Source organism: Ursus arctos, unplaced genomic scaffold (assembly GCF_023065955.2).
Source record: "Ursus arctos isolate Adak ecotype North America unplaced genomic scaffold, UrsArc2.0 scaffold_1, whole genome shotgun sequence".
NCBI lineage: Eukaryota > Metazoa > Chordata > Mammalia > Carnivora > Ursidae > Ursus > Ursus arctos.
In genome coordinates, this window is record NW_026622763.1 from 72390939 (window position 1) to 72416119 (window position 25181).

At 34.6% G+C, this 25181-nt stretch overlaps 1 protein-coding gene across 2 annotated transcripts in view; it reads right to left on the reverse strand.

The window, feature by feature from the left end:
* Positions 1-870: 870 nt before the first annotated feature.
* GTF3C3 (general transcription factor IIIC subunit 3) overlaps positions 871-25181 on the reverse strand; it is a 38551-nt gene continuing 14240 nt past the window's right edge. For both annotated transcript variants that reach the window (XM_026492276.4, XM_026492275.4), the window contains exons 7-18: positions 22120-22267; positions 21526-21595; positions 17564-17667; positions 16486-16657; positions 14271-14473; positions 13845-13946; positions 12347-12482; positions 10245-10482; positions 9442-9632; positions 7270-7394; positions 3889-4041; positions 871-2279 (exon numbers count right to left, since the gene is read on the reverse strand). In XM_026492276.4, coding sequence (XP_026348061.2) covers positions 2157-2279; positions 3889-4041; positions 7270-7394; positions 9442-9632; positions 10245-10482; positions 12347-12482; positions 13845-13946; positions 14271-14473; positions 16486-16657; positions 17564-17667; positions 21526-21595; positions 22120-22267 — 1765 coding nt within the window. In that variant the 3' untranslated portion in view covers positions 871-2156. The remainder of the gene's footprint in view (positions 2280-3888; positions 4042-7269; positions 7395-9441; positions 9633-10244; positions 10483-12346; positions 12483-13844; positions 13947-14270; positions 14474-16485; positions 16658-17563; positions 17668-21525; positions 21596-22119; positions 22268-25181) is intronic.

The window sequence follows — 25181 nt, forward strand, 5'->3', positions numbered from 1 at the left end:
TTAGGATCCCATGGCTGGAGTGAGGATGGTAGGTAAGAAAGTGAGTATCAGCTTTTTAAAGACACCTCCGAAGATCTTTACTACAGGGCCTTTTTAAGAAATAGGCTGAAGGCCTGGAGGACAGAAAAAATAACAGCCATTCTCCTTTTTCTAAAATAAACTTATGCTCAATTTGTATGTTGTTACTCTGAATTGGAGTAAGTATATTCCTGTGGAGGAACTTGCCAACGATCTTGAACATGACACTTGATCTCTCGTATGTAAGATGGAGATGGTAAGAAGATCAGCAATAACACCTGCCTTTGCAGGCGATTCTCTGAGAGGAGCAGACATAACGTATCTAGAGTATCCAGCACTGTACTTGGCACACAGTAGCAGAAACACTCAGCAAATGGTAGCTGTGATGTTAAATGCTAAACAAATTCATGCATGTCAACAGTTTTTCTTAGAAGATAGCTAGAGAGATCTATGGTTTCCTACAAGGCTGTTCAGCGCTTCAACTGGAGTCATACCGCAGTGAGTTTATTTTTTTATTTTTTAAAGATTTTTATTTATTTGAGAGAGAGAGGTAGTGAAAGAGCTCAAGCAGGAGGGAGACGGAGAAGCAGGCTCTCCACTGAACAGGGAGCCCATCTTGGGGCTCGATCCCAGAACCCTGGGATCATAACCTGAGCTGAAGTCAGATGCTCACCCAACTGAGCCACCCAGGCGCCCCAATAGCCCAGTGAGTTTAATTCAAAAGAAAAACTCAGAACATGGAATACTTAGTTCAATAGGATTCAAAGATAGAAACCTAACCTGCACGCTAGCAGTTAGCTTTATCATTACCTGCAAATGGCATGAAATAAAATATATATAAGCATATGAAACTAACTTTATAAAAATAGAATTTATTTAAATTATATACACATTTAAATACACACATGCAGAGTGCATGATACATTTATTTATTATATGCAAACTTTGCTTTTCAACTACAAAGTTATATATACAGGATAAAGAGCAGTTAAGAATTCTTAAAAAGCCCTCATTGTATTTCTTTACCCTAAGTCTCTTGTTTCCCTTCTACAATTAGACTAGGTCTTATAATCCACACGCACATTTATTATAGCATTTTGCTAAAAATGAGAAACTTTTGAAAGCTGTTAGTAAACCAACGGTGTATCTTAAAAGTATTGTTATCTTAGATTCAAGAACATACCATATTTAATTAAAATTTTTAATCTAGTTTTTGTAGTTTATCACAGCAATACTTTATTCCATACATAAAATTCCCTAGTCTTCCTACATTCCTAGTGATCTTGAAATGCAAACTAGGTCACATTATTGAATGTGGTCCTCTCTTTTCTATTTTTTTGTCAGAAAGCCACCAACACTGGTAATGAATTTTTTTATCTGCCTCAGAACAGGATGTTTTGAATTATGCCAGCCTCCCAGGTCTTGATCTATACAACTAAGATATATGCAGGTGAAAAGTAAAAGATTAACTCAATTATGTGTCTTCCTACTACATAACCATTTCTAATAATTTTCTTAGGAGCCAAGTGAATTACATAATTATGCTGACATGAGAAAGAGTCCCAATTGGTCTTTCCTTTAATAAGGAACCTCCTTTTCTATGTATTTGAGAAACTGCCCATGCAATAGCAACAGAGCAAAAATAAGTGGATGACTGAACAATGATAATGTAGGCAGAAATACAGCAAGCATCTCTTTCAAATGAATATATACTTAAGTTCTGTATTTAAAGAACTGTATGGAGCGGTCACTTCTGCCCTACTACTGTATTCCAAGCACCCATCACAGGGCCTGGTACACAGGTGTTTAATACATAGCACTGAACGCACAGATGAATAAATGACATGAGTAAAAAATTAGCATATTCCACCCCAAGCTGACTTAAAGGCTAATATTCTCCATTTCACCCTTGGGGACAATTTTACCAAAAAATACTAAAAGAAAATGACAGAAGAATGTACAAATTCTTATAGGAATGATAATTTTGCATATCAAAAGATTATCACATATTAAAAATTAAATACACAGATAATTCTCAAATTGTCATTTCCAATTTGGGGTTAATACTAATAAGCCCTTAGACAGAAAATACTGGTCCACACACAGAGCACCAATGCTTCTTTCTCAGTTGAGGTACTTTATATACAGCAATAGGTATACAAAAGCTTTTGAGCCATTCCAATATTCCCGCTGCTCTGATAAATGAGAGACAAGTTGTAGGCAATATCTCTTCGTAAGTCTAACTGGTCAACTTCTATACCCTAGGAGGAAAAAAATACATGAATGAGTTATATTTCAAACTGACAACCAGACAATTTTACGGCAAATAACAGTTTCATAAGTGTAAATATTCAAATATTAAAATTCATTATACTAAAAAAAAAGTATAAAACTAGGCATAGACCTTGGATCTAAATTTTTATTAGGCAATGCTGATTCAGTTAATCACTATAATAACTGTATCATTAAAAAATTTAAAATGTCTCACCAGTAAGTTAAAGAAAACAGTCTCATCCACAAGCCACAACAGAATAAACTCCAGATAAATTAAGAATTTAAGATTAAAAAAATGAAACCATAAAAGAAAAAAAATTATAGTTCAATAATATAACAATATAACCTTGGGTAGGAAAGGCCCTTCTAGTATAATACCAAAAGTAGAAACTATAAAAGAAAAGGTTAATAGATATGATTTCATTAAAAAACGTAAAAATTACGCATCTAAAAAAGAAATAAATTATAACACAAATGACGAGATGGGAAAAAAATACCTCTACTATATAACAAAAAGGCATTTTAAGGATAGGTCTAAGAAGGCATACACCAATTTAATAATAATAATTACACTAGGGGTGTTATTACTTTTTTTCCTACTTAAATAGCAAAGCAATGAACTCAATGGAGCACATTAGATCTATGTTTCTAAATCTTTCCCAATACAAAATTTTGGAGTCAACCGTAAAAATATCTGCAACAATGAAAAATGATACCTATAAAGCTTAAGGAGCAATACCCAAAGGTATTTACGAAATAAAGAACACAAAAGTGTATACATTTCATCAGCATAACTATAAAAGTATGTATTCATTTGTTTAATGACTAACATTGAACAAGGGTAATACAAAACAGTTGTGAGGGCATGCAAGGATTATGAGTGCGACTTAAAAAAATTAACAATGAAAACAATATTTTTCTTCAGAAATTAAAATGAGACTTTAAACACAGATTATCATAGTACTATCAACACGTTACCCTGTATTACATTATCTTAAACAAAACTACATTTATACTGGTTTTTCATCTTTATAAAGAAACATGTTAGTTACACTTGAACTTGAAAATGAACAATGGCTATATTACTAAATACTCAGGCTTTGTGTCTACCAGCTCGTACCTGTAAACCACAGGGGCTACCTTAAGGTAACTGAAATGGTCATAACCACAAGTTGTGTACGTGTCCACATGGTTGCTGATCAGGTCACAAGGCCAGAATGACAAAGATCTACTTGTTGCTGAACACAATTACATAAATACATTCAATAAAGAAAAAATACATTCTAATACATAATTTATTTCACTGTCTGGACTACAACATGAGCAAACTGCACTTATCTATAGATGAAATGAAGTGACTCATCAGTTTTTAAAGTAAATCATACAGGGGCGCCTGGATGTCTCAGTTGGTTAAGCACCAACTCTTGATTTTGGCTCAGGTCATGAGATCAAGCCCCATGTCAGATGCCGTGCTCAGAAAGAAGTCTGCTTGAGATTCTCTCCCTCCTTCTCCCTCTGTCCCTCCACCTGCTCATGAGCTCTCTAATAAATAAATAAAATCTTTAAGAAAAAAACAAAAAACAAATCATATAATACCTCTACCACAAGTGGAGGGAGTTCCAGGGCCTTCTGATAATAGTGGATTGCAAGATGAATCAGCCCCAGTTGGTGAAGGCCACGGCCCAAATTGTAGAATGATTCCTGGCAAGGTCCACGTATACTGAGGTATCGATTAAGGAAGGAAAAGCCCTACCAAAAAGATAAACAATTCAGTATTATAATCACTTGACAAGTATGTATTTGAACCAGTATATGTGCCATGTATATTCTGTACAGAATACAAATACTAAAAAAAGAGAGAGTCCCATCCTAAAAGAACGTATGTGTAGTGCAGTGCCATATCACAGTGTAGTCAAGAGCTCTTCTGAAGGTATAAAACATTTTTTTTTAAGCTAAGGACAAAAATATTCACAGAAAACAAAGCCGAATGCCACAACTGTCAAAGATCCATAATCTATAAGAACACAGGATTTTTTTTTAAGGATCCAAGTTGGCTTTTGTGACGTGAGAGGCCAATAAACTTTTTGATTTAGGATGTCTAAAACCTGGAACAGAATATAAAGTCTAAGCCCTTAAGATAATTTTAGAAAGGTGTCTTCTCAGGGAGAAGAAGCTTTCTGAGTAAATGGTACCTTTTTGTAAGTTACCTCAGGACCTTAATAACTTAACCCAAAAACTTAATTTTTTTTCCTTGAAAGCTTCTGACTCAAAGACTTTATGGAAAAACAGGTTATTTCAGAGCACAGCTATAATAATGCAAGCTCCATGTGTGTCACAATGTCCGAGAAGCAACTTGCTTCTTTCCTCTCCCTGTATTAATTTCCCCCTTTAATTAGCTTCAAGTTACTAGCCACAGAAAGTTACAAACTGCAAAAGTGCAAGTGTCCTATGTTAAGTAATTAAATAAATATATTATCTGTGAATAGAGAATATAAAATGTAAGTATTCCCTGGGTGATCTGCTTTCTAATAAATGGTCACAAATTTTTCTTCATAAATAAAAAAATAATAAAAATGAACGAATTCTTTAGAATTAAAGCATTTTAGGGATAAAAATAATTATGTTCACTAAACAAATCATACTTTCTGCATAATAAAAGAACCTACTTATATATGTGTATATGACCTCTATGCCACTGAAAATTATGGTTCTGTCTTAAGTAAAGCAGACAAACTATTAGTCTCAGAGAAATATCAAATCTTCTTATTTTAAAAATGACAAACTGCAAAAATCTGGCGGAAAATAGTAAGTAATCACAGATGAACTGTTGCAACCCAAATAAACTTGCAAGTCTTTTGATACAATAATAGGATTTAAGTTACCAGCTGCATTTTAAGAAATTTTTAACAAATTTAGGAGACCTCTGAAACACTATTCAAATAATTAGTGATTTAAAAACTAGGTCATGGGGACATCTACTTTATCTCTTAGGTATACTATGAATCATCAAATATAAAAACTACAAAAATGTGACAAAAAATTTTTAATGAAATAGAAACAAAAGAGTTCTTTTTTAAGTATGTTACACTTCAAACATTTTTATCACATTATTCACTAACAGGCCCAAGTATACACTGTCTATAAAATACTAAATACAGATAGAAAAAAATCATAAAAGATTTTACTTTCATAGTATAATATAAAGGTAGGAAAGACAGTAAAACGCATGAAATTAGTTTGTTTTTAAGTACTCCAAAGGGAAACAAACTGGTCATGTAGCATGAAGAAAGAGATTCATTCGAAATTAAAACAATTTAAGAATCATGGTATTTACAGTAAAACTTGTTTTTAGAAACTTTTTTTAATGGACAATGTTTAACACACACAAAAGTACAGAGATGAGGACAACAAACTCCCATATACCAATCTCCTGTTGTTTGATCTCTATCCCCAACCAATTAAAAACTGTGGTTTAAATATAAGTGATTTGAAATTTAGCTTCTAAATTACTTTGAAGTACATAAATTTTTTCCCTACCAGGCCAAAGAACTACATATTTTAACTATTTAATAATGAGTAAATCCATAAAAATTTCCTATTAGTATTTACCAAAATACTTCATGAGGGCAAGGAATTCTGCCTGTATACTCACTGCTGTATCCCCAGTTCCTAGCACAGTGCGTGCTCATTATATATTTGTTTTTACTTAATATAGCAAAAGTATCCATTAAGAGAGAAAAAAAAGCATAGAGCAAGAAGTGGACAAATATCACAAATAAATACCTAAGAAAAGGAAAATTTCTGGGTTTTTTGTTTTTATTTTTTATTATGAAAATTTTCAAATATACAAAAGTAAAGAGAATATTATAATATAGAACTCCAATACCCAGCTTTAACAATTACCATCATTTGAATTTAGGTTTTCTTTTAACCATTATACTTTAAAACACTAAACAAAAAATCCTTTACTCAATCCTGCTACTCCATTCAAGCCAACATTTTCTTTCCTTCCATAACTATTTAAAAGAAAATGTCTTTGACATGCATCAAACATATAAACATAAAAACAACACAAAAGTTTTAAAGACACAGTGGTGAACAAAACAGACTCTCTGATCTCTTGGAATTTATATATTTATATATATATATAAATATATATTATATATATTAAATATATATATTATATATACTTATAAATATATATTATATATATTAAATATATATTATATATATTAAATATATATAATATATATTATATATAAAATATATTATATATATTAAATATATATAATATATATATATATTTTTTTTTTTTTTTTGAGAGAGAGAGAGAACATGCCCCTGGGGGGGTGGGGGGGGTGGAAGAGGGAGAGAGAGAATCCTAAGTAGGCTCCTCACAACCCTGAGATCATTACCTGAGCTGAAATCAAGAATCAGACGCTTAACCAAGCGTCTGAGCCACACAGACATCCCTGGAGTTTATATTCTTATTAGAGAACACAAGCTATATAAAAAAGTAAACAAGAAAATAAAAAGGCTAATTTCAAATCGCTGTAAGAACCAAGAAAGTTTTAAAAGAGCAATTTGTTGGTGATGATGTGAGGAAACAGTCACACAGTCACATATTCATATGTTATTGAATGTATATATTACATATATTTTTAAATGGATTTACAATAAACCAATCTTTAGGACCGAGAAGGCTGGAGGCCTCAGGGGCTCCAGAGTATAGGGAAACCTCCGGATTCTGCCGTGTCTTCTTTCTGTATGATCTGGCTGTGTTCCCTTTCTACATGGCTACAAAGCCTTAGCCAGGAATACCACTAGTCCATGAGTGCTGAACACAGGAATAGCTACTGGGAACGCTCAACATATATACTAAGCAGGTATTACTTTTGAAGCAGGACAATAAAAGCATTATGTATATTCATTTTTAAAGAACATAAAACCAAGTAATGAGAAATCCAAATGAATTACCTGCACAGTAAGAGCATGTCTCCTTAATACATACTTCTGAGATGCCATGTGAATAAATGTTAGGCCTATACAGAGGCTATAGAGAGGTTCATGGGGATGGGTGCGAAAGGCTTGCACATATTGTCCTGAAAAAAAGAACAGTGATGTCAGATGGTGTGACATGAGCATTGTTCCTTATTTCTTCACTTATTCAAATATATTTTATGCCTAAACAGTACTGATTTTTAACATATGCAAGGTGTGCTTTCTAAAATATCAACCAGAAGCACGTTAATTTGAATTTTAAAACAGTGTATAAAATATAACAAAATGAGGAGGATTTACCTATAAATGTATCCTGACTATGAAGATTAAATATGAGCAACTAAAAGTAACTTTCTTTTAGGCGCAGCTAGACACTTCCATGTAGAGTAGTATTTCCAAAATAAACGATTTATCAATTGTGATCATAATTCTATTTTATGATTTTTTTTTTAAGTTTTTATTTATTTATTCGACAGAGGTAGAGACAGCCAGTGAGAGAGGGAACACAAGCAGGGGGAGTGGGAGAGGAAGAAGCAGGCTCATAGCGGAAGAGCCTGATGTGGGGCTCGATCCCAGAACGCCGGGATCACGCCCTGAGCCAAAGGCAGACGCTTAACCGCTGTGCCACCCAGGCGCCCCTATGATCTTAAATCTATTTTAAAAGAAACAAGCAAATGTATCTTCTGGCAAATTCTTTTGTAAAATTAATTGATCTGTCTTATAAATTCAAATATGATGGATCTGGAGGTGAGAAAAAGAAAAATAGTTCTGTTTTGTTTTTTAGATTATATGTGTTTTTTCCTAAATGCAGCACTATTTTGTTTTTCCTGAGAAAAAGATGTTTTCCTTTTTTCCATGTATTCTATATATGCAATTATTTCATGTCAAAAGCTTAACCATACGAGACAGGGGAATTGAAACAAATTTTTAAGCAAATTTTTCTTATAAAGGGATGATCTATCTATAATTTATGAGACATAGATAAAAACCTCCCTTCTTTCCAGCTCCTGTGCCAGAAGGAATGGCACCACAAAATCTCGTTAGCAGCACAGATGGTAGACTGCTACTTGGACTTTCTATTTTTATATCTGTAAGAGGTCCTAAATATAAGACAACAATATAAATCTCTATATTCTTAACATTAAACAATTCCAAAAAGCACACAAAATAGAGGACAGTTTCAACATCTGATGTTCAAAGGTTACTGGCCGAACAATTATAAAAATACCAGCCATACATGAAGAAACACTGTTAAGTATTAAATAGCCAACATCCTAGATTATCCAGAAGTGAACCTGACAACACTAGCTTTTAGGCAGCAAGAGATACATGCCTCATTTTAGGTTTAAACATTTGGCCAGGTATTTTTCTACTTGTTTGCTTTTGATTCATTATTACAGAAAATTTCAAGTGATTAATTAATTTTCTGAGTTTAATTAGAATTAGCAAGCACCATGTAATAAATCTTGACATAAAGACTTGTCTCTTAGAGGAACAAACTATCAGCAAATCTTAAATCCCTTTTTGTACTACAGCAAATTAAAATCAGGTGGCAAAGCATCCATTATTAATGATAATTATTTTAAAAACAAGCCGGGGCGCCTGGGCGGCTCAGCTGGTTAAGCTTCTGGTTCTTGATTTCAGCTCAGGTCTGATCTCAGGGTCATGAGATAGAATCCTGTGTTGGGCTCCACGCTGGGTGTGGAGCCTCCTTAAGATTCTCTGTCTCTCTCTCTCTCTCTGCCCCTCCCCCTGCGCGTGCATGCTCCCTTTAAAAAAAAAAAAATCAAGCCTAATCAGGGAGAATTGTTAACCTTTAAAATGAATTATGACTTATTTCAGCCTTTTGAAACCAAAGCTTCATAAGGAAAACAAGTATTATTATCATTGTTGCCAAATCCTATTGCTACTTACTGTATGTGCCAGGCATTTTTTAAAATACTTCCTATTAACTCATTTAATTTTCATAATAATTTATAAGGTAGGTCCAATTATTACCTCCATTTCAAAGATAAAGAAACTGAGGCAGGGGGAGGTAGAATAACTTGTCATGAGGGAGCCACGATTTAAACACAGTTCCGCTCCAGAGGCCTAGCTGTTAACCACCACACCGTCCACACTTGACAAAGTCATGTCCAGGACACTTACCAAGCGCATGCTTAAAACTACCAGATACGAATGCATTGTGTCCATTTAAGACACACAGGGCATGATTATCTGGGTTTTTCAGCATTAGGCGAAGACAGAAGCGATGATGTCGTACTTCTTGGGAGTGCATGGTAACCTGATTGAAAATGTTCCAGAGCTGCGGTTTATTGACATTTTCCATTACCATTACCCTAAAGTTGCAGAAAGAGGGTGAGAGTAAAAAATTATGTAAAAAGAAAAACTTCTGATTTCTAAGAATGAAATCCTTCAGTGCAGCAACATCTTCCAAGGAAAAGCAGATTGTCTCAATGTATTTAAGCAGAAACATTTACACAAAGATTTTTCCCAGAAAATGCTGCTTAAGTTAGTATTTCTACACCTTGTTTGTTCTTTTCACCAAACTTTTAAACAACAAAAAATCAAATAGTTTAAGTTTCACCGTTTCTCCCCCTGCCCCTACAGCTGCAGTACGATGAACAGTGAAAAACAGCTAACAACGATGTGTGCCAGACTTTGTTAAAAGGTCTTATATATATAATAATTCATAATAATTCACTTAATCCTCACAAGAATCCTACCAGGTGGTAGTATTATGATACCCATTTTATAAATGGGGAGACTAAGGCACACGAGGTTAAATATGTGAAAGGGTATGCCTCTGAGAATCACCAATGAACTGAATTAACCAGTAAGCAACAAGAGAGTTAAAATAAAACAACTTATTAATTCTTGAGCATAAGAGACTAAGTCAAAGTAAATACACATACTCTCAAAGAATCTAAAATAAACTATTGGAAAATCACCTGATATAGTTGTATGCCTTTCTGAAATTTTTGTCCAGTATTGCAGCAGAAAGACCAAAGTATTCTAGTTCTTTGCGTTTCTGCTTGTCATCATAAAATGAATAATATTCCAATGAAGAATCCACAAGTAACTCAGCCTCCTGAAATCGGGATAGGTCACACAAGCAGTATATGGCCTTCAACAGAAGGTTCCACCAGTCATCTTTTGTCAAGACACTCGTGAGTACAGCAAATATTGCTAAAATGATACCAGTGAAAATCAGTTAGAACACTATATTTTCAGAAATAGCAGTATTAGAAAAATTCATATGATCAATTTTAAGGTTACACTTAGTAACCACAGTCCTATGGCTCCGAATTCTTGCCAACGCTCTTCTGACAATATGAGAAGTGGATAGTTGCTTGTTTACACTACTTCAACACCACCCTTTCTGCGCTGCCTAACAATGTGCAATCCCGGTAATTCTTACTTTGGATTTGTCTTTTATAAAGTCCAGCTATCTCATTTATATCTCTCAGTGCTAGCTAGAATATATGGTCCTGTAGGGCAGAACAAGTGTGTGTTCCATGACTGAAGTTGGATACAGGATTCTACACATACAAAGCATTCAAATGTGTGTTTAACAAAGGACTTGAAATTCGTACTTTGAGATTCAGATTGTTCTTGATCTTTTTATAATCTTAATTTTCTTTTCTCTGCCTCAAAATTTCTTTTCCTTAAGAATCTTGCCTTATTTGTAAGAAGCCCCCTTTTTATAAATTTATAATTCTTGACAAATACCAAAAGCCACAAAAGTTTTTTAGTCTTTGATCCAGAATTCTGAGACTCTATCCTACACAAAAATATGGATATACAGGCATGAAGATGCTCACTACAGTATTATCTATAAAGGAAAATTATCAGAAGCAACCATATATCAAAAAATAATAAGGGAATAATTTAAAGTATGGAACTGCTATCCAACGGAATAGTACACATTCCTTAATGATAACAGCTATCAAGAGAAGAGAGCAATATGAGAAAAAATCTGTGAGAAAATGCTGAGTGAAAAAATCAGAGTACAAAGATGCATGTAACATAAAGAGGGCTTGTATCCTATCCTGGTACATACCAGGGTAATGTGATCTCCACCAAGAGGAAATAAACTAACAAAAAAAAAACGTTATGAGCCTAAGAAAAACCAACAATGGATCTGAAATGAGAAAATACTGAAAGAGAAAACCAGGCAGGATCACATATACAGAAAAATATAACTTAAGGAAATATAATCTTAAACACATGAAGCGGAATCTACCTTTGGGATGGGCCCAGAATCCCTGGACTGTTGAGGGCAGGACTCTGAGGCATTTATGGCTAGATTATGAACAGCTGACCCTCATTCCTCTCCTGATTCTCCTCCCCTGCAAAACCTTGCTTAATGTTAGGCCCTTATAATGTGCTTACAGAGATTCAGCTCTTCCGGATTCTAAAATCCTATCCCATGGCACACTGCCATGCCTGTAACAATTATTTAATAAATGTCTATTGAATTAATTAACAATGAAATAATTTTCTGCCAGACTGATGCCTCCAATTTAGACTCTTTTCAAGTTTTCTGAGTAATAACCTCACCCAAACATACTAGCTAAAAATAGATGCCTTTTAAAGTCACATTACTTGAGATTGGGTCAAAGCAATTTATTTTCAGAGTTTCTGTGACTATTGCTACATTTATCAAACATGAATTTAACAGAGAATGAAATATGTAATTGAAGTCACTGGACAAATATAGTAATTTATATTGCCATCTAGTCTTCACAAATTTCTTAAAATAAGGTATATTTTCTTTTTAAAAAGTCAAAAGTTCTGTTTAGTTTTTTTCACAGGAAGATCCAAGCAGATGTTTTCCTTTTAATTTTTAAAAGTTAAACTATTTACATAACCTTCCTTTTCTTTTTTAACATCAAATGAGTTTATTATATACACTTAAGGGATCTGGATAAGAAAATTTCATTTTATTTGAATAGGGTATATTTTCAATTAGGTTACTATCAGGTGATACTTCATAAGTACTTTTTCAACTCAGCCAAATTTTATGTAATAAAGCAAATGAAAGAATTACCTTTTGCATCACAATTTGCTGTCTCTTGGTCACTGTTGTCTGATATTTTGTCTCTTGACACTTTAATAAGGTAGAGATGCCTCTCTCCAGATTTGGAACTAGATATCAAACAAACCTGGGCTCTATTCATTGCTACCTGAATTGAAGATAATAATTTGAGAATTTTTAATCATATAATTTCTTTTTAATATTTTAAGTAATCTCCACACCCAACGTGGCACTCAAACTCACAACCCCAAGATCAAGAGTTGCAAGCTCTACTGACTGAGCCAGCCAGGTGCTCCACTCATTTAATTTTTTAAAGAAAATCTATTGAGGGGGGGTGTTGACTGGGTGGCTCAGCTGGTTAAGTGTCTGACTTCGGCTCAGGTCATGATCTCAGACTCCTGGGACTGAGCCCCGCATTGAGCGCTGTGTTCAGTGCGGACTCTGCTTGTCCCTCTCCCTCTGCTCATGCACTTGCTTGCTCTCTCTCTCTGAGATAAATAAAATCTTAAAAAAAGCAAGGAAGGAAAGAAGGAAGGAAGAAAGGAAGGAAGGAAGGAAAGAGAGAAAGGAGAAAGAGAAAGGAAAAGAAAAGAAAAAAGAAAAGGAAAGAAAGAAAAGAAAGAGAAAATCTGTAAGACCCAAGTATTGCAGGTATGCCTGAAATCTTTAGTAGGGGGAAAAAAAGGCCAAATTATTGTGTATTTAAACACCTAAAAGAGAATGAATAGACTTATTTTTTTCTTACCAGAGGAATTTAGATCACACCTTAGTAGGGAAAAAGAAGGTACGTAAATTAACTTATACACACACACACACACACACACACACACACACACACAAACTACTTCCCTGCAAAAACACTGGACTCAGAAATGATGTCACATGTGGAAAACATTTTTGCAAAGCGAACAATTTTAGTACATGGTAGTGTCTTGCAGGCCAATAATCGATTACACTACGGTTCTCACTTTTCTAGATATGCACTAGCAAAGATTTTACTTCACTTACTTTACAGTCAACTTTACACTTTCATGTAGAACTTTCGATTATAGTCGACCCTTGAACAACACGTTTGAATTACAGATTCACTTATACAAGAATTTTTTGTAGTACAGTACTGTAAATGTATTTTCTCTTCCCTCTAATTATCTTAACATTTTCTTTTCTCCAACTTCCTTTATTGTAAAAATACAGTACATAATACATACAACATATAAAATATATGTTAATCAACTGTTCATGTTGTCAGTAAGGCTTCCATTCAACAACAGGCTATCAGTAGTTAAATTTTTAGGTCAAAAGTTATACATGGATTTCCAACTGTGTTAGGGTTGGTGCCCCTAATTTCCATGTCATTCAAAGGTCAACTGTACATACCATTAACTTCTAAGTCTTCTGTCTATATCTGACTTCCATTTTTTAAAGTTTAATAGCTATCATCTATGTTTAAATCAAATTCTAAACATTTAAAAAGTCAACAATGCTAATATACAGAAAGACCATTACCCACCTTTAATAGCATGGCTAACATGGTAAGTAAGGTGTCCACATAACCACACATTTTGCCTTGAGAAAATAGCAGAGTAGAACGATGAAGCAGTAACTTCAGTTCCTAAATAAAGGAGCACATGATAATGAATGTGACAAGATTCCTTTCTGCAAGTTGTTTTGTTTGCACAGAAGTTTATTTTAGAATCAAACCTTAAGAACATTTGCTTTATGATCTTTCACAACTTATGATCCAATAGATACTGTAATTTACAATGTCTAACAAGAGTCTGAAACTTAAGATTCAAAAATCACTTTTCGAACACACTGAATTTAATACACTAAAATAAACTTTTTGGATATATGCTGTAGAGATATCCTTAATGGAGGAAAAAGTTCAAGAACATAAGCTACCAATAAAAACTTCCTTTTACGTGACAGAGCCTACCTGCTGTGCAGCATTTGCATCTTGTGCTAAAGTATCTGGATCATACATTGGTTCCAGAGCTTCCAGAGCTTTCTCAGGACGGCCCAGCTGCTGCTGAAGGGTTGAAAGTGAAATTCTTGCATCCAAATGAAGCGGGGCCAGATCAACCACTTTGCCATAGCTTTCCGCAGCACGTTCCATATAGCCTAAGGCCTTTAAACATTCTAAGATGATGTTAAAATAAAGCATAAATATAATCTACATATTTGTAAGCTTGCCAAGATTATTTTTCCATTTTAAGGAAACATTATGGCAATATAAAAAGAATTATAACAAAAATGAAATGCATAGTCCTAGTACTTTAAAACAACTATCCCTTCTAATCTCCATCTACTGATTGATCAATCTATTGATTTCTCTAACTAAATCCAAATAGCTACAAGGATGTAAACAACATATATACACTTTGGGGTTCTGCTTTATTCACTTAGCATTAAGCTTTCAACACTTCCTACATCTTCCTTACCATTTTGAATGGTTGTAACATTCAACTGATTATTTATTTAACCATATTATCTGATATTTAGGTTATTTCCAAATTTTAACTCTAATAAACAACACTACAGTAAACATTTTCATGTATATAAGCCATAGTTTAAAACTGGCAAACCAATTTAGCCAACAGATGTGTTTTTTAAGCCACAGTGCTGTTAAAAACAATATATGTCTACATTTTTTAAAATTAGGATTTTTATGAACTCCCAAGTTACTGGATTCTTTTGAAAAATCTGGATTTGGCAACATGAGTCTCCTGTTCCCAAATGGCACATCAGCCTATGCTGAAAAACAGTAGCAGCAGCCTTTAGAGAGGGTTCTCCAGTTCTTCCCCCACGCCTGAGCCTCTTCACTTGCCCACTTCACTCATCTTTGTAACTTGCCAGGCTCCTGGGTTTTGTGATCCCCAAATATAAACTATCTCCCCTCATCTCACTCAATTATTTCCTCAGGATAAGTTCTCAGAAAGGGCATTACTAGGCTCTATTCCTCAAATTTTATGTCAATTAATCATTAAGTCCCATCAGTTGAACTCTCCACTGTAATAGTGACAACATTAATCTAGGCCTCTTTCATCTCACTCCTTTTACACTGCAATTACACCTCCTAAAATGGTACTTCTGCCTCCAATTGCTTTCTTAAATCTCAAATTTCTCAACTCTCTGCTGAGTATCTTTAGGTTAAACTTCGATAACAAGCAATAAAAACACAACTCCCTGCTCATGTTTTTAAAATTCAAATACCACAAATAATGTAAGTTTTTGATGGTATCACATTTGTATTCATGTTCACTCATCAAAACCGTAAAGAGTTATCTTTAAGTGTTTTTTTGCAATTTCTTATCTGTGATATGTCTCAAAATAACCCAAATTGTCAATCAATGCTTCTCTAGTTAGAGTACTTTCAACCATTATGTAATATTTTAAGAACTATTAGAACTTTCTGCCATCATGCAGTATTTTAGACAAAGACTATTCAAATTTTAATGCATCTTTTATGTGAATTCAATACGAAATCCTGCTAGAATATTTTTGGCTTTTCTACATTTAAAAAATTTAGTTGTTTTTCTTAAGATATTTTTCTACTTCATTTCAGATTATTATAAATTTACATACAATAAAATGAAATGATACATAAAACCCAATCTTGAGCATATCTGCAGTTCAAAGAACACTGAAAATACATTAACTTTTTTTCTCAAAATAACATATTTAATATAAATTCATTAAAACTCTTTAAAATTAGACTGTACCCTAAGTCTGACATCTATTACTAGAAATTACAGCCTATGGTTAAGACAGGTAAAAGACATTTACAACGTATTTTTTTTAACACAGACATATTAGTCCTACTTCATTCTGGTACCATTCAATGAATCATTCCTCCAAAGCATTAGTGTGGGAGAAATCATGTAGTGGTATACCAAGACAATTTAAAATACTGGCATTAGTAGGATTGTTGAATCACTATGTTGTACACTTGCAACTAATGTAACATTGTATGTCAACTATACTCAACAAGCAAACAAAAAAACCCGACTTTCAAAAACTGCCCTGAAACCAGAAATACTTTGACTTTCACCAAGATATTAGTATTTTAAAGTAATTACTGCCATCTTGGGAAAGAAAGGTCTTGCCTGCTTATGTGATTAAAACTTCTCTCTCCCACAAAAAATTATTACCTGCATGTCGAAGCCAAACTACTGCAAGGTTGTATCTTTCAGAGCAGACTAGTGCACTAAGGAGGGGAAGTGCAGAATTATATTCACCAACATCCAGAAAAGCTTCAGCAACATCTAGATAGAGGTCTCCCATATCTTCAGGATTCTGTTCCACTAGTGTGGTCAAGAGAGGCTAGACCCCAAAATAAAAAGCCTCAAGTCAAACATTCATTACATATATGCATATCTATGTGTATTTCTTTTTTTTTCATATCTATCAGTTATCTGAGGCAAGCCTAAAAGGAGCAAGGCTTAATGAAAACAGCTTTAAATAATTTTTCTGTTCATTTCTGCATCTCTATTAAAAAGAACTCATACTGCCATCATTCACTCATTCAACACAGTACTTTTGAAGCCTGCTATAAGCAGACATGGCAGGAGGTAAGAAAACAGAACTGCTGTGCCCTTCCTCTGCCAAGTCAAACATACCCAAACTTCAGGGCCTCTGTGTTTGCTATTTCTGTCATTATCCAAATGTCACCTTTTCAGAGAGGCCTTTCCTGACCACCCTATTTAAAACTGCAACTCCTCCTACCCCTAATATTCTCTCCTCTGTTTGATTTTCTTCCAGAGTATTTATCTCCAACTAACATCCTATACTTCACATATTTATTTTAGTGTCTATTTAATCCCATTAGAACAAAAGATCCATGATGGCAGGGATTTGTATACTGTATTCAATACCTTATCTTAAGGTCTGCAAAGTAAATGCCCAATAAATATTTTTATTCAATGAAATACTTAGTCCAAAGTTGGCAAAAGAGAAGAGCTGTCAGAATTTACCAACTGTCTAAAAAGCCAAACCTCAAATTCTGATCTCTGGATTGTTCTCATTTTAAAAGAAAAACAAATTATTGCAAGACCTGTTCAGCTTTTATAAGATACTCACACACAAATAATTTAAGGCTTACGGTGACTTCCTGGTTATTGAAAAATGTGAAATTTAGGGTAAATTTACAATTTCTTACAATCTCCTGTCAAAGAAAATAATGTGGATTTGATCTGAAGTATCTCAAGGGCAGATCTTAATGTTACTTACATTAAGTGGTTCAAGGATGTTGAGATGTACAAGGCAGACCATCAACTTCACCGTGATATCTATTGGCACACCATCAGGTATAGTGCAGGTAACATTCTCACCAGCTTTGGATTAGACAGACAAAAAGCAGTTCCTCTATGCAAGCTTAGAAAGTAGGACAAATGAAGCAAACTACATCTTCTACGTAAGATCTCATTTACCTCATTCAGGGTAAATGATTCCACAGTCAATTCTAATTTGACCAACTCTACTACTAGGTTTTTATACTTCCTTCATCCTGTCCTTTGGTAGGAATCATCCCTCCTATTCTTTTCCTAACAGTTTATCCACTTATCTGAAACCTACATAAACTCCCACACCATCTATCAAAACTACAGAGAAAACAAAAAACAAAACAAAAAAAAAAGGAGAGAAAGACAAAAATGACCAAAAAGGATATATGAACTCTTTTTCTTTTTGAATTCAAAAGCCTCTTTTCAGGGTTTTACAACAAAGAGTCTTAGAAAGGAATAAAATAAATACTGTTGTTTTCTAAAACTTCATTATAGTAAAACAATTTTTAAAGTCCTGAGAAATTAGTCAAAGGAATTTTTATCCACATTTAAAATATTTTATATTTTGTAGTTTAGTAAATTCCAAATAAGTTTCCATTTCAGAAAAACACTGATGCATGGAGTAACATCAGAGATTTATTTATCGTAAGTGGTGGAATAAAAACTAAAATTACATTAAAATGAAATAACTTCATGTTTCATAGAATTTGTCATATAAATTATAGAACTCCCTAAAATTATAAAGTCATAGAAGGATTTGGACAAGTTTAATTAAGAGACTATTTTTATTACTAAGCTCCAATACAATAACTGACACAGAAATCCAACTTAAGAAATTTAGTCTGCTCAATGAGAGTCATAACATTTAAATTTACTTACACTAGACTATGAGCTCCATGAAGATAAAGACTAGTCTATCTGACTCACAACTATATCCATAGCACAATTCTGCAGACAGTGACTATGGCATACCTATTAATACAGTGTGTACAGACATATAAATAAAAAATTTGATTTCAGAAATAATCACAAAGTGAAACTCAACTTTATGTTGAAAGTAAGACACATGCCTAAAATCATGTAACTCAAAAAGGCTGAAAATAAAAGGACAAAGATATAGTAGGCAAATGCAAACAAAAAGAAAGTAGGGGTCACAATCTCATCAGACAAGGTAGAATTCAAGTCAACTGTATTTTATTAAGAGGTAAGAAGGACAATTTACAACGCTACAGGACAGTGCTACTCAAAGGGAAGTCTGGGACCTGTAGTGGTCCACAAGCTGCTACTAGTTCAATCAGGTAACTACAAGAGATCAGAGTAAGCATTTAGACACTTTAGTGGCAATTTGGCAATGCTAAAGAAGGCAGTAGATATTATTTATAGACCCTACAGCTTAAATAATAGTTTATTAACATTTAACAGAAATGTATTTTAAACCTCATTTTATTGTGAACCTCAACAGAAATGCTTAATCAAAAAAAAAAAAAAAAAGGTGCTTAATCCACCAATAAATGTTCTCCTTTTCAAAAATGCATACAAAGAACAACCATCTTTGCTCACCCCAGAAGTGTTTTAATGTCCCAGTCTTCTGGATGTATCTTTTCTTTTAAAGTTATTTCGTCAACGCTAAGATGTCAGATTTCAGATGCAGCATTATTTTATATACTAAGAAAGACAAACACCACTACTTAAACTGTGGCATATCATTGATTTATGTTAAGATGTTTCCTGAGTTCAGAGGCGCCTGGGTGGCTCAGTCGGTTAAGCGGCTGTCTTGGGCTCAAGTCGCGGTCCCAGGGTTCTGGGATTGAGCCCCGAATTGGGCTCCCTGCTCAGCCGGGAGCCTGCTTCCCCCTCTCCTCCCTACTCGTGCTCTCTCTAGCTATCTCTCTCTTTCAAATAAAGAAAATCTTTCAAAAAGAAAAAAAAAGATGTTTCCTGAATTCTTGCTAAATCATTAAGAATGCAAAGAAAGAAGGAAGGAGGGGTGGATTAAGGAAGCACAGCAAAGTGCTTTCTTATTTTATTTATTTTACTTTATTTTATTTATTTCCTTTGTTATTTTAAATAACAAAATAAAATATATCTATAATGAAAACTTGAATGTAACTCTTTTCCTTAATATTTTCATAACAATGGACAGCAATAATTTTCAACAGGAATGTAATTTTTGGGATGAAAAATCTTAAACAGAAAATATAACTGCAAAACAATTTGAGACTTGGCTCTAGGTTAGACCAGGTCCAAGAAAACTATCAAAATTGGCAGTCTTTCAGATGCCCTAATTCATGCTTTCATGGCATTACAATTCCTACTCCATTGTACTAAAGTTGTACTCCAATCTACTCATTCATACCACCCCTAATACTCAAGATCCTCAACCAAAGCACCTTATCTAATCCTATCCATACCAAGCAGTGCTCTCACAGCCTGTGACCTCTCAGTCTGAAATGCACTTCCCCCTAGGAGTTTACTTAAATTATGCTTCTAGAAAACCTCCTCTGATCTTAGTATATTGCTCTTGTCTATTTTCCCATAATACCAGGTTTACTACAGAAATCATCACACTATTCCTCCTACAATTGTATATACTTCATTTGAACCCCTCTTCCCCTCGAGGGCAGGTAATGTCATTCTCAACTATATACTCCCCACACACCCAGCATAGAACCTTGTAAGAAACTCTTCGAACTAGGCTTCTCATTCCCCAACAACTTTCCTCTTTAATACTTATCTGTCCCATGTCTCATCTTGGGCCTTGTCCTCTATGAATTAGCGTACAAATTAATTTGCAAAAATGAATTACTACTTTCCATTAGGATTGATCATTTAAATAAAAGGCTTTTGTTTCTGCATAATTATGCCTTAACCCAAAATATATAATGATGGAATTTTTAGGCACCATGACAGGCCAGGGAGGGAGCTATTCTGAAGCAGGCAGTACTCAAGTACCAAGTACCTCCCCCTTCCCCCCCACCACCAAAAGTATCATGGGGTAGAGGTAGAAGTTATTACGTAGGAATTTCCTTACAAGAAAAGGAACATCTACTCTCCCCATAGAGTTCAATTTTGTTACAACCTCAGATAGGGTCTTGCATGCTAATATTTTCACAGAACAGTTAATGGGTGTGATACAAAGAAAAGAGCGTGGATGAGGAAGAGAACCAGAAGAGACACTGTAAGTCACACTTCAGGTATGACTCTCTAACCAGATCCCTAATTACATACTTTAAGTTTTCAAACAATGGACAATAATCATGTTAGTTTCTACTTTTTATGTGAATGCTTAAGTTTGAAGTAGAATTTTTTTCAATGAGAGTATTTTAAGTCCTTTTTGAAAATTAAACTGCTTTAGATCTAAAGGTTTTTGATATGCTGTTCAGTAATCCATTCTTTTTCCACATGTCACTAAAAAGACCCCAGAAAATGAGAAATGCCATGTTCAAATGTATGTATTGAGAAATAAAAAGGGACTAAAAAGAATTTTTAAAGATTTCTTTTGAGTAAATATTCACAAGAAAAACATACGAAATCTTGGGGCGCCTGTGTGGCTCAGTCAGTTAAGTATCTGTCTTTGGCTCAGGTCGCAATCCCGGGGTCCTGGGATCAAGCCCCACATTGGGCTCCCTGCTCAGTAGGGGAGTATGTTTTTCCCCTTCCCCCTGCTACTACTCTCTCCCTCCCTCACTCACTCCCTCTGTTTCAAATACATAAATAAAATCGTAAAAAGAAAAAAAAAGAAAGAAAGAAAAAGAAAAGAAAAACATACAAAATCTGTATTTTTTTCTGTGAGGAAAAAAATGCTTCCAGGAAAACTTGTTATGAGAACATTCACTATCAATTTCAAAATGCCTCTCTTATAAACAAGAGATGATTATGTACACTATCCTATGCAGAGGAAACTACAACCTTTATTCTCTTCTGAAGTTCCTTCTTCTGTATTTTTTTCCAGCACGATTCCAGAAAAATCAGTAATTACCTAAAAGAATGGAGAAAAAAAAGAAATGATACAATAGATTTTTATGAAAAACCTTTTCACAATGCAAAGATTTGTATAGTTAATTCAAATAATCCTTATAAATGGACTATAAAAAGCAACAGTAAGTCTCTTTAAAATAAGGAACCACTGTGATATATTAACGTTTTTATATCATATGAACTAATGCTTAACTAAGGATATAGAATTCCTCCATATCAAACCAAACTACTTTTCCCAACAGCTTAGGAACTGAATCATAGCAATCAGTCTGGCTGCTGAGTCCTGCTTCTCTGAAGTACAGACATGTCTGGCACCTGTGATAATGGTGAGAGCTCTCATCATACAACTACATGTTATATTTCATATGGAATTACTATGGAATCTAGAAATCTGTTTTCATACAGACCTTAAATATATAATTTAGTATATATATAACTAAAATGAGGAATTGTCAATTTGTCAGAATTTCTAAAATGCAGAAATGTGTCCAAAATCTAACAGAGAAACATATTACATTTTCCTACCTCCAAAGCTTTATCATAATGTTTGTTAGAAATGTACAGTTCAGCTGCTATGTTAACATCTTCCATGGAGACAAGGCCCTGATGTTTTGAGAAAGCTTCTTCAATTATGTTAATAGCTGAAGTAACATCATTGGCTTCATAGTAACTCCTAAAACAATAAATGACAAAATGGATGAATATTTATTTAATTCAGGTTGTAAAATTTATAACCTTGCTTAAACTATCTATTAACTATGATTTCCATTTTCTTAAAATTGGGGAGAAGAAAAACTTTTCTTTAAAATCATAATCACAGCTGATACAGAAAAAAATGGGCAACATCAATATGACAATGTCATCATGTCAAGCATCTCGCTCTCCGAAAGCTACCTCATGTCATTTCAGCTCATTGTCCCATCACCCAATTTCAACAACTCTTCCACTGCAGTGGGATCTACAAAGCATTCGTCTGTTTCACTGTCCTGCTGCTTCGTGCCTTACTTTCCTCCTTCTCCACAGACCAACATTACAATTACTCCCTTGCACATCTCCTCACTTCTCCTCCCCATCTCTCCTTTCTGATGAAGTCATGCGCTAAAACCCCAACCCTTGTTATTCCAAATATACCTACTCCTCACCACCACCTGTCCAGCTGACCATGCTGACTGGACTCTAAATTAACAATCATAAGCCTCAAGTGGGCCCATGGTGTTGATAAACAATCTTGCTACAGTTACCTTGTCCAGTACTCTTCAAACTTGAATATGCATGCAAAGTAACTGGGGATCTTGTAAAAAGGCATATTCTGATTCAGTAGAGCTGGGGTAGAGCTGAGATTCTACATTTATGACAGACTCCTAGGTGATACAAATGCTGCAGCAAGGCCCCAAGGACCTAGACAATTATTTCTCATCTTCTCCTCTCTTCAAACCTCCAAAACTCTCTGATCCTCACTCTCAGCTGATAACCTTGCTTCTTAGTTTGCAAAGAGAACCAGATCATAACAACTCACACATTCCCAACACATCTTCCTACTTACACATACCCATGGCCATATCTTCCACCTTCCCCACTTATAAGGCTGACTCCCAACTAGATTCCATTCCCTCCAACCTACTCAAGGGTATCACTCAAGCAATCATCCCTTCTCTCATGAACCTTCAATGTGTTTCTCAATTGTGGATTATACCATCTGATAATTTTTCCCAACTTAAAAATTATCTCTTACCCCTAAAACCCATACCAATTATCTCCCCATTCCTCTGCTCCCCTTGTAAATTTCTGCAAAGAGCTGCCCATCCCCCAGAACTCCCACCCCGTCTCCAGTGTCAATACTCAGTCCTCATTTTATATGGTCTATCTGGACTATTTCACATAGATGACCATCCTTCCTCCTTGAAGTGCTTTCTACAATATTTCTAGAATATCATATTCTCTTCATTTCATCCTACTTCACTGACCATTTCCTGTCAGTCTCCCTGCTGTTTCCTCCTCATCTTTCTGACTTCTAAACACTGGAGTACCTCAGGGTTTGGTCCTCAGAACTCTTCCCTTGTCTGTCTGTCTGTGCCTATCTGTCTGTCTGTCTCTCTCTCACATACACACACACACAAACACCATTTCATACCAGAAAATCCTGAGAGCTCAGCCTTCAGAATATATCCAGAATCTGATTACTTCTCACCGTGACCTCCTGCACTTTCATCCTGGACCAAACTACTATTAACTGGTCTCCCTGCTTCTGCCCTTATCACTCCTCAAACTATCCTCAAAATAACAGAACTGATTTAAAGTTTAAGTCAAATTATGCCACTCTTCTACGCAAAACCTTCCAATGACTTCCAAACTCATTCAGAGTAAAACCCAAAGCACAAGGGCCAAGTGACCTTGTCCTGATACCTACCTGCTATGCTCCCTTAAACCTTCAGCTTGTTGTTCCCAGAGCATATCTCTGCACTTGCCATTTCCTTTGCCTTTGACACTCTTCCCTAAATATCTGCTCTCATACCTCATACCTCCTTCAGTTTACTTTCAGGTCACAAGATCATAACATAGGGAACTGAATCCTTCTCCAATCACCCTATTTAAAATAACATACCCCTACACTTCAACTTCCTAGCCCTTCTCTGCTTCATTTTTCTTCATATCCCTTATCAACATCTGACATATTATATATTTAGTTGTTTCTGTTTATTGCTTGTCTCTCTCAACTGAACTGTAAGCTCCACAAGGGCAAGGAAAATTAAAACTCATTCAATACTGGATCTCCCGGTGTCTTATACACTGCCTAGCACACAATTTATACTTAATAAATATTTCTGAAAGAAAAGTAGCATCTGAGAGAAATCCTAATAAACTGAAGTTACAGTAACATAATTCCATGTAGGAAGGACCTCTACGGCAATGGCAAAACTATACATCCTCACCCTTTCCCAACAAAAATATTATAAATAAAACACGTGGAAAACAAATTTACTACCACAGGTCAACTAATAGTTCACAAAATAGAGGCTTAGTGGGCTAACCACTGTTTCAGCTAGAGATGTGACTAACAGCAGATAACCTGAAAGTTCCTCAATGCTCATCATATACATGATCAACTTAGGGTTGCCTTGCCTCAACACATTACCTAAAAATGCTTCTAGTATTCCTATATAACTCATCCTTATGATAACAGGGAGTGTTTTCACAGCTAAGCATGTTCATGACAATGGCCACAAGGTTAACAGGGTTAACCCTAAGATACCCAGATGAAGATGGCTGATCCTAGGCTGAAATACTATATAACCGATATCCCTAGAACAGAGAGCTTATGACAAGACATTATTTAGCCGAATGATTCTTGCTTTGCTTTGATGTAAAGCACATTGGAGAAGTAAATGCAACAGTACGTAATATTTTAGTATAAAATATATACCATAGCCAGTAACATGCATCAACTATAAAGAACATTTTTTGTCTTAAAATGTTATTCTCGTACTAAAGTTAAAATGATTATAAAAAAACCCCAGACCACAAACATTTCATTAGCACATTTACAACAAACAATTTAAAATAATATAACTGCAAATGTATGCAACTTT